Raw genomic sequence first — 15,065 nt, 5'->3', positions numbered from 1 at the left:
GTGGCAAGGTTCACTTATGCTTTCACAAATCGTGAAACTGACGCCATAGCTGATGACAGGGAGAGAGGGGGTATGGAAAGTATCCACCATCACCACGGTGTGCTGACAGTTGTGCCGCTGGCCGGCAGGACTTCTGCCAGGGTCGGAGGTAGCTAGGAGGTGGGCTGTGGGGTCAGGATGGACAGACACGGAACACCATTGGCTCAGCTTGCCAGGCAGCCACCCAGCTGTGCACGCTGCTGACTGCCCACTAATATGCGGCTGCAGCTTGTCAGCGTCTCTCGTGTCAATCCCGACCCTGGTGAGCCCGACACTGTTGTCCATTGGAATCTTTTGTGTTCAACATGGTGCCTATGCTAGCCCCTCAATGGTCGAAGAATCGGTCTAGGAGCTGTCGTAGAACTCTGCGAATTGTGCCCGGGCGTCAACACTTTGGGCCACGCCCAACCGGCGACCAGAGAATCCCGCCTGAGGTCAATCGACTTTTTCCATTGTCCATGTGTCACCTGTGGCGATCTTGCAGCGGGTGAGGCGGAAGAATCCAGCTCTTAGCCTCAGGAATGGAGAATCCAGCCATCTGTCTTTCCAGCATTTACAGTTTTTATTTAACTTTAGACAATTGCCTGCCAACCAGTTTACAAATGTGATTAAATTTGCCTTTTAATTCACACTTAGCCCGTATAATAATTAATGTACGTGTTCTAACTAGTATTTTTGTGTAATGAAAATAGGTGACTTGCACAGAAAAAATGATGATTGCAAAACAGTCCAACTAAACATGTGGGGAGCTTTTGTCATTTAACTAATTTTTCCTATTAACAGAAACACAATTAAAATGCACAAATCCTTTTTGTAAAAAACTTATTACATTTTCAAATGAAGAACTTTAATTCCTGTAGTGTCTTGTTTCTCTCTGGAATGTCACAATGCATTTCACTTACAATGAATTAATTCTGAAGTATAGACAATTGTTATATAGACAAAGGTGTGAGGAAATAGAGAATTTAATTTGGGAATTCAAATTCTGGGGCTTTTAAAATCCTGATTCCATGCACTGAACTGCATTCATAAAAAATCAGTGTTATTACTTACCTTTAATTATAGTTTCCAGTTTGATTTATTTGAGACTTTCTTGGAATGTAAAATATTAATGGAGTTTATGAAGAGTTTAACACTTAAAGGCCACAATAGTTGTCATGAGTTATAAAGCATAAAACAAATGAAAATCGCAAGAACTACATTTTGCTGTTTTAAATACGCAAAAGTGGGTGGAAGCACTACTAACAGTCTTTGCCCCAGACTGTGTCCATATTAGACTTGAGACCACCGCTTTTGGGCTGCACCCTGTGCTAATGATAACAGCCCATTGAAGCTAAAAGGCATTCAATGAAAAAACAACCTCTTGAAACCTAATGAACCATTCAATGGCTTGGTTGCTCAAGCATTAACAATTGCTCCATCTTCTTGTGACATGAGGAAAACACTTTGTAACAGTGGGTAACCTGTTGACACCACTCAAGGCTGATGCAAAACTGCTTGAGGGGGGGAAAATCAGGCCAGGTAAAAGCATCAAGTAAATAGCTACTAATTTAACATTTATTGTTGAGGAACAATAATACACAACTGCATTTGTCCAACTACAACTCATTAGCCATTATCTTTTCATGTTTATTCTAGAACAACTCTATAGGATATTACTGACAGCAGCAGTTTATTACAGGAGTGAGTTCATGAGTGCAAACGACCCATAACGGCAAGTGAGTTATGTAGTTTCAAACTAGTGAGAACCGCTGAAGCTTAAATCACAAGGCAATCCTATGTTCCTTTGGTGCTGTCAATTCCATAATCTTCATACAGTCAAAGGAGACCCCGGGTGTAAATCACACAACCTATGTTCTGGTAGTAGCAAAGATTCACTTTTCATGAGTTTGCAGACATGTTTTGGGATAAGAGAAGTTTTATTAAGGCAAACATGGACATCAGCGAAAGGATTACGCTGCCCTCTGATCTAAGCTAAATGGATCTGAGGGGTAAAATGAACTGTGAGTCTTTACAGCTTGAAGTATAGGAGAGAGAAATAAGTTTCCTACTGTGAGAATGCCCCTCTCAAAAACAGAACATTTCCCTGATGTCTGCTAACTGATCAGCTTGTTGCTTCTGCGTTATTTGTCCAAGATTGCTCTATTTAATTTCTGTACTACTATGAAGTATCATTTCTGCCTGCAATGATATTGGAGTCCTGAACTTGATAATCAAGAATGAACGGGATGTAGAAAGGCATGATTTATTTTTAAAACATGAAGAAGTAAATTAATTTTGCAGATTAAAGATGTGGGGCTGGATTCTCCTCTACCCGGCGGGGCGGGGTGCCCAGCGGGATGGAGTGGCGTGAACCACTCAGGCATCGGGCCGCCCCAAAGGTGCGGATTTCTCTGCATCTTTAGGGGCTAAGCCCTCACCTTGAGGGGCTAGGCCCGCGCCGGAGTGGTTCCCGGCCGGAAGGCCTTTGGTGCCACGCCAGCCGGGGCCGAAGGGACTTCGGCGGACGTCCGCGCATGCGCGGGTGCATCAGCCGCTGCTGACGTCATCCCCACGCATGCGCTGGGGAGGGGGTCACTTCCGCGTCGGCCATCACGTAGTCTGTGGCCAACACAGAAGGAAAAGAGTGCCCCCACGGCACAGGCCCGCCCGCGGATCGGTGGGCCCTAATCGCGGGCCAGGCCACTGTGGGGGCACCCCCCCGGAGCCCGACCGCGCCGCCAGTCCCGCCGGTAAGGGCGGTGTTTTGATTCACGCCGGTGGGACCGGCATTACAGCAGCGGGACTTCAGCCCATCGCAGGCTGGAGAATCGGCGGGGGATGTGGGGGGGGCGTTGACAGGTACGGCGCGATTCCCGCCGAACCTCTGGTGGCGGCCGGGGCGGGATTCACGGCGGCCCCCGGCGATTCTCCGACGGGGGGGGGGGGGGGGGGGGGGGGGGGGGGGGTGGGAGGGTGTCGGAGAATCCAGCCCATGTTCTTCAAGGCAGCTAAATTCATACCTCTGTAGGTGTACTTGCTGTTGCAGTCTTCGGTTTTTCAGAGACTCTTCAGTTTTCCCTTTTTGGAAATATATATCTTTAATCACCCTTGGGAGTGGAATTTTTGCACCACTGCTGTACTGTACAACAACTAAGTAGTGGAAACATTCCTGTGACGGTTCATAACTTGTATTTTCTTATCCCACAATTTCCTAAAGGTTGGTAAGACACATCCACTGACTGTAGGCTTCAGTACTTTGGGAATCTAAATCGACTCAAAGCAGAACTCTGATATGTATTTGGCTGAATGTGGAATTTAGATGCATCCAAAACTAATTATGGATTTTAAAATGCATGTGTTTATCCAATTGGAAATTTGCAAACTTGAAATCAGGACCAGGAATTTCAAATTCAGATTTGTTCCTCTTGAGCAGTGCTAACTTTTTAATCTAAATGTTGTGTAATAAGGTAAAACCTGGTTATCAAAGTAAATAATAACAGAAAATACCGGTAAAATCTAGCAGCATCTGTGGGGAGAGAAACAGAGTTAACGCTTCGAGTCCGTATGACTACTTCAGAGCTGAAAAGATGTAGAAATGTGATTTTATACTGTTGAAGAGAGGGGTTGGAGCACATGGAACAAAATATAAGATCAGGGAGACGTAGGAGCTCAGGAGAGATTTGACAAAGATGTCGTGAACATAAGACAAAGGAAATGTTAATGTTAAAGACTAAAGAAGGTGCAAATAGTGGCACAAAGTTTCTGCTATTAAAACATTCTGCTCTCTTACAAGAGTCAGTACTCTGTGAAAGCAAAACCTAAGAACAAGTTACATGTGGCCCTGATGTGGGAGAGGATTGGGGGAAAGAAAGATTTTTAAAAAAAGATCAAAATGGAGATGATAGTTCATGGTCTGAAGGTGTTGAACTCAGTCCAGAGGCTGTAAAGTGCATAATTGGAAGATGAGGTACTGTTCCTCCAGTTTGCATTGGACTTCATTGGAACATTATAGCAGGCTAAGGATGGAAATGTAGTCATCAGAGCAACGCGGTGAGTTGAAATGGCAAGCAACAAGAAGGTCGGGTTCATGCTATAAGACTGAGTGAAGGTGGTCTGCAAAATGGTCACCTCGTCTGTGTTTAATCTCCCAATGTAGAGGAGACCATGGGCGGGATTCTCTGCCCTCTCAGCGGCGGAAGGCAGCACGTTGTTCGCTGGCTGATGGATTCTTTACTCCCATCGCTGTTAATTGGGAATTCCCATTGTGCCACCCCACGCCACCGGGAAAATTGCAGAGGGATACGCTGCCGGCAGGACCAGAGAATCCTGAATTCCGGCCAACATTGTGACTAAAGTAGACTAAATTGAAACACTGCTTCATCTGAAAGGAGTGATGGGGCCTTGGATGATGAGGAGGGAGGAGGTAAAGGGACAGGAGTTACACCGTATGCAATTGCATGAGAAGGGGTCAAGCAGTTGGGATTGATGGGGGAGTAGATCAGTGGATCAGAATAAGACTTTGTTCACTGGGTAAATACAGTAGGCTGGATTCTCCGTCGGCAGGATCCTCCGTTTTGCCAGCAGCGCATTCATGCCCGCAGATTTCCCAACAGCGTGGGGGTGCCCACAATGTGAAACCCTAGTGGCCGGTTGCCGGAAGGAGGATCCCGCTGCCGGCAGGGGCACGCCACACCAGAAAACGGAGGCGGTGGGATGGAAAATCCCGCCCAGTATGTATTACACTGTATATAGATTAGAGGGTTCCATATATGCTACTTGCTGTCTGCCAAAGAAGACACTCTTAGGTGGGTAAGCTGTACTGTTTTCTGATCTCTGTTCTAACCAATATGTTATGAGCTCCTCTGCATAGTGGGTTATAAAATAAAAACGATGCCTGCCCTCCCTGTAGGCTGAAATGGTGGGTAACATAAGTAGACCAGAAAGGACATAATTCTTGATGCCACATGGCAACAAACAAATCATTTTCCAGTAGTAGATTTTTGGCTCACGAATTAACAACATTTATTTACCAATTTGATGATTTTTAAAACTGCAGCCTTTTCTAGAATATTTAGGGTGAAAATGTTTCAGCTTTAACAGGGTATAGAATTATACTTTGTGGGGACTTTCCATTTGAAAAAAAACTTCTCCAAAGTGCCCAAGTAGTAAAGTTTATTTTTTGTAATTTAGTGATTTTTAAGGAAGAGCCTCTTTTTGGATATTTTATTTTTGACTGGAATTGTATGACTCTGGACAATAGGGGAAAAAAATGAAGAAACCTTTTCACTTCAGTGCAGGGCTCATGAATAGTATCATTTTTTGGAGCAGTGTTATTCATCACCGAAGCTTGTTTCATGTGAAAGATTCCACACTAAAGCTTTCTTTCCGTCTGCCTTAGTAGCTGGTGGCATTTCTGCAAGACTGAGTTTCGAGAGCTGATGGCCCTGGTCACCAGGGGTACTGCTCTGTCGCGGTGATTAGAGATAATTGAGGCCAAAGTAATGAATTACTTCATAATGTTGTTTGTTATCTATGCTTCAGTGTATTGTATGTGATCTGTAGGAGGAGCCTCGCAGTGGGAGGTTGGGAAATCGTATCAATTCACAAGAATAGATACTCATCTTCTCTGCATCATGTCTTTATTTCATCTTCTCCTGCTCATAACTCTTCCGTCCTGCCCTTGTCCCCTGCCCCCAGACACACACGTAACATCCTTGAAAACAGGTGTTGATTGTCTCTTAGGAACTTAAATTATCCTTACGTTTGTACAAAAAATGACTAGGAAGTACTGGAAATATTAAAGAATTCAGCTGAAGATTCCTCTTTAACGCACTGATCACATATTAAGTTCCCCTGTGTAATCTTTTGTTCAGTCTTTGAGCTTGTCTGTAATTCGTAGATCATGTCTTATTAGTTTGTTCCCAGCACAGCAGTCAACCTTGAGGGGAAATTGATGAGCAGTGTGTGGCTTTTAAAGCAGGGCTTAATTTGACAGCTGGAAATGGCACATGCCGAACAATTAGTCAAAACCACAGAAAAAATATAGTAACCCAGTCAGTTTGGGTGGTTAGAGTTCTATGAAGTACGGCAAGGTGGGGAAACAAATAACTAGGTGCAGCAAAGAGAATGTCGAACCTATGTGCACACTAACTTCAATGTATTGTAAAATAAGGAATTCAGGAGAAATTATTTTAGAATGGTTAGAATTAGACATGCTATCAGGTGGAGAATGTGAGGCGAATAGATGCATTTAAAGGAAAGCTTCATAGGTACATGAAGAAGAAAGGAATAGAAGGATATGTTGATGGGATTAGATAAAATAGGGTGGGAGGAGATTTGTGCAGGGCATAAATGCTGGCAAAGATCAGTTAGTTTGAGTGGCCTATTTTTGTGCTGCAAATTCCTGTAATAATATTTTTCTTTTTGTGGGTTGGGATGGTGTCCTATAGACAGTAGTGGTACTCTAGAATGAGCAGCAACAAGGGATGTTATATAATGGGTAAAGTACAGAGATGATGCAAAAACTTAAAATGATTATTTTTCATTGTACTCAATTGGGGATAATTTTTAGTTGAAACGACACTGCAATGTTAGTAGCAAAAATGTTTATGTGCTCCCTCTGCTTTTTTAATGAAGACAGGAATATTATTTAGAAAGAGATACATCTGGGGAGGGATTCTGCGTCCCGCCAGCCCCGTTTTCCTGGGTGGCGTACATTCGCCGGCAGCTAGATTCTCGGTTTCCCCCTGTGGGCCACTCCACGTCATCGGAAAACGCGCAGGCGTGGTGCGCTGCCGGTGGGGCGCTGCCGGTGGGGCGCTGCCGGTGGGGCGCTGCCGGTGGTGCGCTGCCGGTGGGGCGCTGCCGGTGGGGCGCTGCCGGTGGGGCGCTGCCGGTGGGGCGCTGCCGGTGGGGCGGAGGAAATCATCAACGAAGAATCCCGCAGCTGAACCTTTCTTTCCCTAAGATCACTTTCCTCGTCTTCTACTGAATTTGTAGAAAAACTGTGAGGAACATTTTATTATTACGGGGATAGGGTAGATATGTGGGCTTGAGTAGGGTGCTCTTTGTAAGGGCTGGTTCAGACTCGATGGGCCGAATAGCCTCCTTCTGCACAGTAAATTCTATGATTATAAAGAATATTACTTGTACTTAACAGGGCTCTATTATGGATGTTGGTTTAAGATTTCCCAAATGATCGTTGATTTTCTTTTATGATGATAGGCACATGGCATTCCTGTTCCTGTCACTCCCAAAAGCCCTTGGAGTATGGATGCTAACATTATGCATATCAGGTAAGAATCTGAGCATCGAATGGTGAAGTTAAAAATTGGGGTTTCACAGCAGATCCATCTACATCTGAAAAATAAATATAATTGTGAAGACCAATTGTCAGAGCCTGCTTGATGATGGATTCTACTGAACATGCAACAATTGTTTTCCTTTGCAAATACTGACAGACCTGATGTGTATTTCCAACAATTTTCTGTTCTTTCCAGATTTCCAGCACTCATTTTTATTTTAATCACTACTGTACTTGTTTCAAATACTCGCCATCTTAATATAGTCTGGTCCTTGTTTATTTCTTTGTATTTTTTTAATCTTTTCCCACAGCTATGAATCTGGGATCCTGGAAAACCCCAAGGTAATAATTCATGACATTGAAATACACTCAAATATGCTGTTAAGCTTATAATGTGTTATGTGTGTGACCCATAATTTGAAATTTCATGGGGGTAGGGGGAATGGCAAGGCCAAGCCCTGGTAGTATTATCATCTGTGTTTTAAAGCTTTTTATTGCTGCTGAGATCAATGGGGGGGGAAACATTCTATGTGACATTGTACAATACAATGTCACATCGAAACAATAAAGAAGCAATTAGACAGATGAGCCACATTCACAGAGGAGCGCTTCAAAGTTGTCAGCTTGCAGCAGTGGTTTCTCTCAATGTGAAATGTAGGGTCTTGTTTGATCGAAGGTCATGAACTAATACAATTTTCGAAGCAGTAGCAGCCAATAGGCTGGCTTTTCATTGCCATTAGCCATTTTCATGTCTTCACTACAGGCTTTTATCCGGTTTTACTAGCATGTTTACTCATTTATATTAGAGAGGGGGAAGCTACTGATGGGTTTTATATAATCTGGAGGAAAATACAATTTGCTTTAATGAAGCATTGCTTGAAAATTTGACGTTAAATCTGACCTCAAATGATGTAACATGTCTTTTTATCATTAAACATTTAAGGCTCGTTTTTACATGCCAATTTGTGTGATGTACTTTGGATCTGTGCAGCCACACTTCAAAAATTAATGGGAAAACACTTGGTTTAATAAGTGTGTTTTTGTGTGTATGCATATGAGCAATCTGGAATTTGTTACCGGACTGACTGAGTTGAGGTGATGGTGCAAAGCACAAGAGCGAAGCTTGAATGGTTTAACGTCAGCCCAACCTTGAGATGTTTTATTCCCTTGAAACACACCAGTCTGCAATAGTCTCTAATGTAGGGAAAATTACTGATTTTCACTTTTATTTTGCTGGTGACAGTTGTCAGGCTCCTTTTGTGCAGTATGATGAAAATCAGTATTTTACCGATTTTAATTCTTGGTGATGTGAAAGTATCCGTGTTGCAATATAGTGAAATTTCACTCTGAAAGTAGCCTATGAATTTCTTTTCTGCTATTTTAGCAGAAGCGTTAACCTAGTAATGGATTTAAGGATGCTGTCATGATACCTAGCTAAGTTAAAGGTAGAATATTGGACTCCCAAATCAGGTCTGAATTGATTACCACCCTCAATTGATATTTCACTTTGGCTCAGTCACTCAGAAGAGGCTATCAAACAGACAATATAGGTCCTGCATCCAATCCATACATAGAACAGTACAGCACAGAACAGGCCCTTCGGCCCTCGATGTTGTGCCGAGCAATGATCACCCTACTTAAACCCACGTAACCCAACAATCCCCCCATTAACCTTACACTACGGGCAATTTAGCATGGCCAATCCACCTAACCCGCACATCTTTGGACTGTGGGAGGAAACCGGAGCACCCGGAGGAAACCCACGCACACACGGGGAGGACGTGCAGACTCCACACAGACAGTGACCCAGCCGGGGACCCTGGAGCTGTGAAGCATTGATGCTAACCACCATGCTACCGTGAGGCCCCAAACTATACACTATACCTTATTAGCCAATTTCAATTTGGTAGCAGTAGGAACACCATACACCTAGCCTTGAAATTTGTGGCCCAGGTAAAGGAGTTGAAAATCAACCAAAGTTCCTGTCTTGGACCAGGGTTTGGTTCAGCTGTGAGACATAATTCTCTGGTCGTCGGGATTCACTTTTCCCGCCTGCGAGTTTCCAGGCAGCATGGGGTGGTTACAATGAGAAATCCAATTGACATTTGTGATAGTAAGGTGTCACTTCCTTAACATTCATTGGATAAAAATGCAGTATGCGAATGTGTCTCCAACATGCTGTGAAAGCACTCGCTACCATTATTACAGCGGTGAATGTCGGGACAGCTAAATGCTCTGCCATGGAGAGGTGGAACAATTAATTAAATAATTCAATCTGGCTCCAATAGCACAAATGGGGACCTGGTTTGAAATTGACTGCTGTTTCATGGGCTTCATGGGAAATTCTGCAGTAAAGCTGAGGTAGGAATTGTTGGCTCCCCAAGTTTTAAAGATGTTTCAGAACTCCTTATGTGCCAGGAGCAACTGGAATGCTCTCCTGGCCCCCTCAAAAGAAGCTTTCAGATTCTCTCAGCATGATCCCCTGAAGGAAAGTGGTATTTAGTATGGTGCACAATGGGGTCCAGACTCAGGATTACATGATAAGTGTATATCTGAAGTAAGAAGGTCAGGGATCAAAATAAATCAGTCCTCTGGCTTCATCAATATATTTGACACAAGCTACCATGACTGGCCATGGCACCACAGATTACTTGCCCAAGCAAAGACTTCAATTTCTAGCCACCTCCTGATGTTGAAGTGGGCTACAGGGTTGGGCAATGAATGAATGCAGCTTCACAATAAACAACTTCAATTAATAGTTGCCAGGAACACGAAAGATCCCATTGTGAGGTGAGCACTGACTTCTACGCTGCTCATCAACTAGTTCTGAAAAGGGTCCTCAACAGGGGTTGACACCATCCTTTACATCTTCAAATGGATCCTACATATTTAGCAGTGTGAGCAGTGCCTGTGCAGTTTGGGTATAGCTCATTCCATTGTTAAATTGGTATGAAAAATATGGCTGAAAAGCAGGTGAAATGCATATAATTTCTACCCAAATATAGAGCAAGCTAGGTCCAGCTGGAATGGGAAATTTTTTTTTTTTTTTTTTATAAATTTAGATTACCCAATTATTTTTTCCAATTAAGGGGCAATTTAGCGTGGCCAATCCACCTACTCTGCACATTTTTGGGTTGTGGGGGCAAAACCCACGCAGACAAGGGGAGAATGTGCAAACTCCACACGGACAGTGACCCAGAGCCGGGATCGAACCTGGGACCTCAGCGCCATGAGGCGGTTGTGCTAACCACTAGGCCGCCGTGCTGCCCATGGAATGGGAAATTGATAAACATTAACTGATGCATATTTTGTGCAGTAGTTCAATGCTATTTAATCCTGGAGTGAGATCAATAGATAATCTGAATTGTTGATACCAACAATAATTGGAAAATTTAAACAAGTTTTCAAAGCACACCCTTCACATATATATATATATATATATATATATATATATATATATATATAATTATTTTTTTCACCTTTCTGTAACTCCTATTCTAATCAAGTTACTTTCTTCCATGTGATAGTGATCTGGGGCGGGATTCTCCCCTACCCAGCGGGGCGGGGGGGTCCCGGCGTAGCGGAGTGGCGCCAACCACTCCGGCGTCGGGCCTCCCCAAAGGTGCGGAATTCTCCGCACCTTTGGGGGCTAGGCCCACGCCGGAGCGGTTGGCACCAAGCCGACTGCCGCCAAAACTGGCACCGACGGCCTTTGACGCCCGGCGCCGGGGCTGGCCGAAAGGCTGCCGCTGACGTCACCACCGGCGCATGAGCGCTGGGGATTCTCTTCCGCCTCCGCCATAGTGTAGGCCATGGTGGCGGCGGAAGAGAAAGATTGCCCCCACGGCACTGGCCCGCCGGCCGATCGGTGAGCCCCGATCGCGGGCCTGGCCACCGTGGGGGCACCCCCAGGGGTCCGATCACCCCGCCCCCCCGGGGGCTCGCTCGTGCCGCCGATCCCGCCGCCACCAGAGGTGGTTCAAACCTCGGCGGCGGGAGAGGCCTCCCAGCGGCGGGACTTCGGCCCATTATGGACAGGAGAATCGCCGCAGGGGACTCGCCGCTCGACGTGGCGCGATTCCCGCCCCCACCAATTCCCGGGTGGCGGAGAATTTCTGCCACGGCGGGGGTGGGTTTTTCGGCGGCCCCGGGCTATTCTCCGACCCTGCGTGGGGTCGGAGAATTTCGCCCCTGTTGTTAACTGCAAAAGTGCAGCAGCTCATATCCAGGAGATCTTTCAAATACCCTTTTTATAAAGAAAAATCATTATGCTGGCTTGGATTTTTGTTTCTAGACTTAAAATAATTAATTTATACATTTGGAAGATTTCTAATTAATGCATGTCCTGCAAGTATAAATGAGCACAATTATGTTCCTATTTAATGAAAGAAGGAAACTGCTGCTCTTACCTTGTCTACTTCACTTTGAGGTCTAGTGATTTTTATAAACTTATTAGAGCAAAGGAGTGAAATTAAATCATTTACACTTTTATCAACAAGAGTTGTAATTTGTCCTAAAATCTGTTTTTTTTGGATTAAATACAAACTTCTATTTACTTTGCAGTGGGATTTTAGGAATACCCAGAAGGCTTGGTGGTGGGGGAGTTGGAGGGGGGAGCTGTTCTGAATGTGTGCAGTGGCGCAACAAGAACATTTGGCTACAGAGAATTGAAAGCAGATGGTATAACCATTTTCTGCTTTTGTGAGGCCGATTGAAGGGCAATGAGGCAGCTAATGCAGCAAAAGATAGAAATTTACTTGCTTTAACTTCATGCAGCACCCTGAAAGACTTCATTCAGGCCAAGCTCAACAATATCAGGCGATTGAATAAATGTTATCAGCATCGATAGCTCTACATGATGGTTTAGTTCACGGCCCATTTGCCTCCAATTTCTTCCCTTCACCCCTTTCTGGGTAGACTTTCTTCAGATTCTCTGAGGCTGACATTGCAGTCTGGCCTCCTACAGCGAGGGCTAAATGGAACTCAGTGATACAGTGTACAAAACGATTTGTTTTTTTGAACCAGAGCAAGCAGAACACCGAACAATCAAGGAAAGCTGATCGAGCGGTGGTATATTTTCATTTAAGAAGTAGTTGAGGTCAGATTCAAATTGGAGACGATCTGAATTTCAATGTTTGGTAAAGAGGAAAAAATAATTTAAGTAAACTTTCTATATGCAGGAAGAGACTGGTTATTGTGTTTAAATAAAATATAAAGTATGTCTAATATCATTCAATTCAATATTTTCACATCAGTTCTCTTTAATTTGTTTTTCTCAGCACAGTACATGGTAGCATTAACTCTATAGTTACCTGAGAAGGTCACTGATAATAATGGTGTGAAGTTCATAAAATAACAAATTGGAACACGAAGCTCATCCAATTAATTATCTATGTAACTAATTTTCCCATCCATGCTTTATTCCCATTCTGTGAGTTATTAATTCATTACTTAAAAATTGTTGCATAGTAATTCTCTTAATATATAAAATAACAAAAAATCTAATGGAAATCACAACTTGGTCAAAGGATCCCAATAAACTTTCAGAAATATGAGCTCTTTGAACAAGATATAATTCACCTGCAAAGTCCCACGACTCTTTATACTGGCACATAGATTTATTCTGCAGCATTTGCTTCAACTGCTTTTCTCCCTTATTCACTGTCTGCCTTGCACCAACACAAATAATGGCACTATGTTGTGAAACTGAACATTCATGCTGCAGTTTTCATAACTGTGCAACTTACTGCAATTGGCATAGTATTATAATTGTCAACTGTTAGGAAAATGAGTATCTCAGAAGGAAAAAAAAAATCAATTATAGTGACAAATTGCACAGCGGAACTGAACCTGTGAGTGTAACGTAGCAGCATGGCAAATAGCTGAAAGGTATTTTTCAGGGCATAATTTATGAATTCTTTCTCGTTATTTGATATTATGTGGCAAAATGTAATGCCTCCATCCCATAGAGGCACGTTTGGAGGAATGAAGAGCCTTGTAATTACGCAGGATGTTCAGGGTGGAGATCCTGCCACCTTCCCAACTCTCCTCATCAAGTTCCAGGTGGGAAGGGTGGAGGCCTTCACAAACAGAGGCCATTTGAGAGCCCTCAGTAACCACTTAAAGGCCTTATTCCACCACTACTGGAATTTAACATGTGGGATAACCCCAAAGCAAATGCTGTAGGCTGGTGGGGAGGGGGAAGTGCCTCCTTTTCTCAGGCGCTCTATACCCAACCCAGAGACTTGGCATCAGGGGAAGGAAGACACATAGAAAGCCCACTTCCGCCATTGCTTTTGACATCCCTGGGTCCCCCATCCCTCTCCACTTACCTTTCTCCCATGTCTGCAGATTTGGAGGCAGCATCCTCAGTGAATATGCCCAAACCGTGCTCCATCACCAACAATTCCCCCTCCCCCAAAATGGCCCATTATAAGAAGTCCCCATCGCACAACCAGGGATTATCCAGGCAGACAGTGGCATGTTATCTAAAAGACTGGAGTCAGACTTTGCAAGAAAATGAGCACCAAAGCTCATCTCACACCGAATTGTCATCATCCTCTATCCGACAGATAAGACCTGCTGATGCTATCAACCCAGGGCCAACACCTTGCTGTGATGTCCAGATGACCCTCGTAGGGGGGGAGGGAGAGCTGTGCTAAGGGGAAAGTGGAGAGGCAGGGAGGGCAATGGGTCTGGGGAGCTGACTAGGGAGTGGGGGGGGGAATGGAGTTGTCGGTCTTTTGGCCTCCTAGTCAGAAAATCAGACGGTGATTAGTTTGAAGGCCCTAAATGACTCGTTCTGCGACTCCGGGTCCTCGCCTGGCTCATCCAGAACAACGTCCTCGTCCAACGAGGCCAGCCCGCTGCTCTAGTATGTTGGCCGCTGTTGCATGATTTTGTGCAGGACACAGCAGGCTACCACTATGCATGCGACACTCTGGAGACTGTATTGGACAGCCCCACCAGAGCGGTCCAGGCAGTAGAAGCGTACCTTTGCGAGGCTGATGCAACGTTCGTTGACTCTCCTAGTTACTGATTGAGCATCCTTATAAAAATTCTCCACAAGGGCCTGGCACCTGTGCACAGGCGCCACCCTCAGCGGGTAGGCCTTGTCACCACTCACCACCCGTCACCTGAGGGAGCGCCTCAAAGGTGCAGGCAACCTCCGAGTGCACCAGCATGCATGCATTGTGCATGCTGGATTGGTATCATGCACAGATGTGCAGCTGGTGATTTACATTCAGGAAGTGAACCCCTACCAGTTAATGAGGGGCATCCCATGACAAGACTGTGCTCTGAGGGTTACATGCATGTAATTAATAACCCCTGGTGCCTGCCAGCGATGGCAGCAAATCCAGGAGCCCGGGCATTCTGGTGGGCCTTGTACAGGTTAAAATGGACATAGATAGATGCCTAGGCGCATTGGGCATCCATGATCAGGTTAAAGTGGATGTAGATAGACGCCTGGTCGCATAGGGCATCCATGACCAGGTTAAAGTGGATGTAGATAGACGCCTGGTCGCATAGGGCATCCATGATCAGGTTAAAGTGGATGTAGATAGACGCCTGGTCGCATAGGGCATCCATGACCAGGTTAAAGTGGATGTAGATAGACGCCTGGGCGCACTCTGATGCACCAGTCCGCAGACGTTTGCGAAATCCTGCACCGTTTCCAACTCGAGCCTGAAACAAGCAAGGGGCATAGATATTGAGGGCAGCCATCAACTTGATGGCCACT

General features: G+C 44.7%; 1 protein-coding gene across 2 annotated transcripts in view; it reads left to right on the top strand.

The window, feature by feature from the left end:
- Window positions 1-15,065, top strand: part of ass1 (argininosuccinate synthase 1) — a 168,702-nt gene that overhangs the window by 78,946 nt on the left and 74,691 nt on the right. For both annotated transcript variants that reach the window (XM_038782508.1, XM_038782509.1), the window contains exons 7-8: window positions 7,246-7,316; window positions 7,636-7,666. In XM_038782508.1, the coding sequence (XP_038638436.1) occupies window positions 7,246-7,316; window positions 7,636-7,666 (102 nt within the window). The remainder of the gene's footprint in view (window positions 1-7,245; window positions 7,317-7,635; window positions 7,667-15,065) is intronic.

Source organism: Scyliorhinus canicula, chromosome 21 (assembly GCF_902713615.1).
Source record: "Scyliorhinus canicula chromosome 21, sScyCan1.1, whole genome shotgun sequence".
Lineage (NCBI taxonomy): Eukaryota > Metazoa > Chordata > Chondrichthyes > Carcharhiniformes > Scyliorhinidae > Scyliorhinus > Scyliorhinus canicula.
Note: the sequence above shows the minus strand (reverse complement) of the source record. Positions and strands in the feature narration are given on the sequence as shown.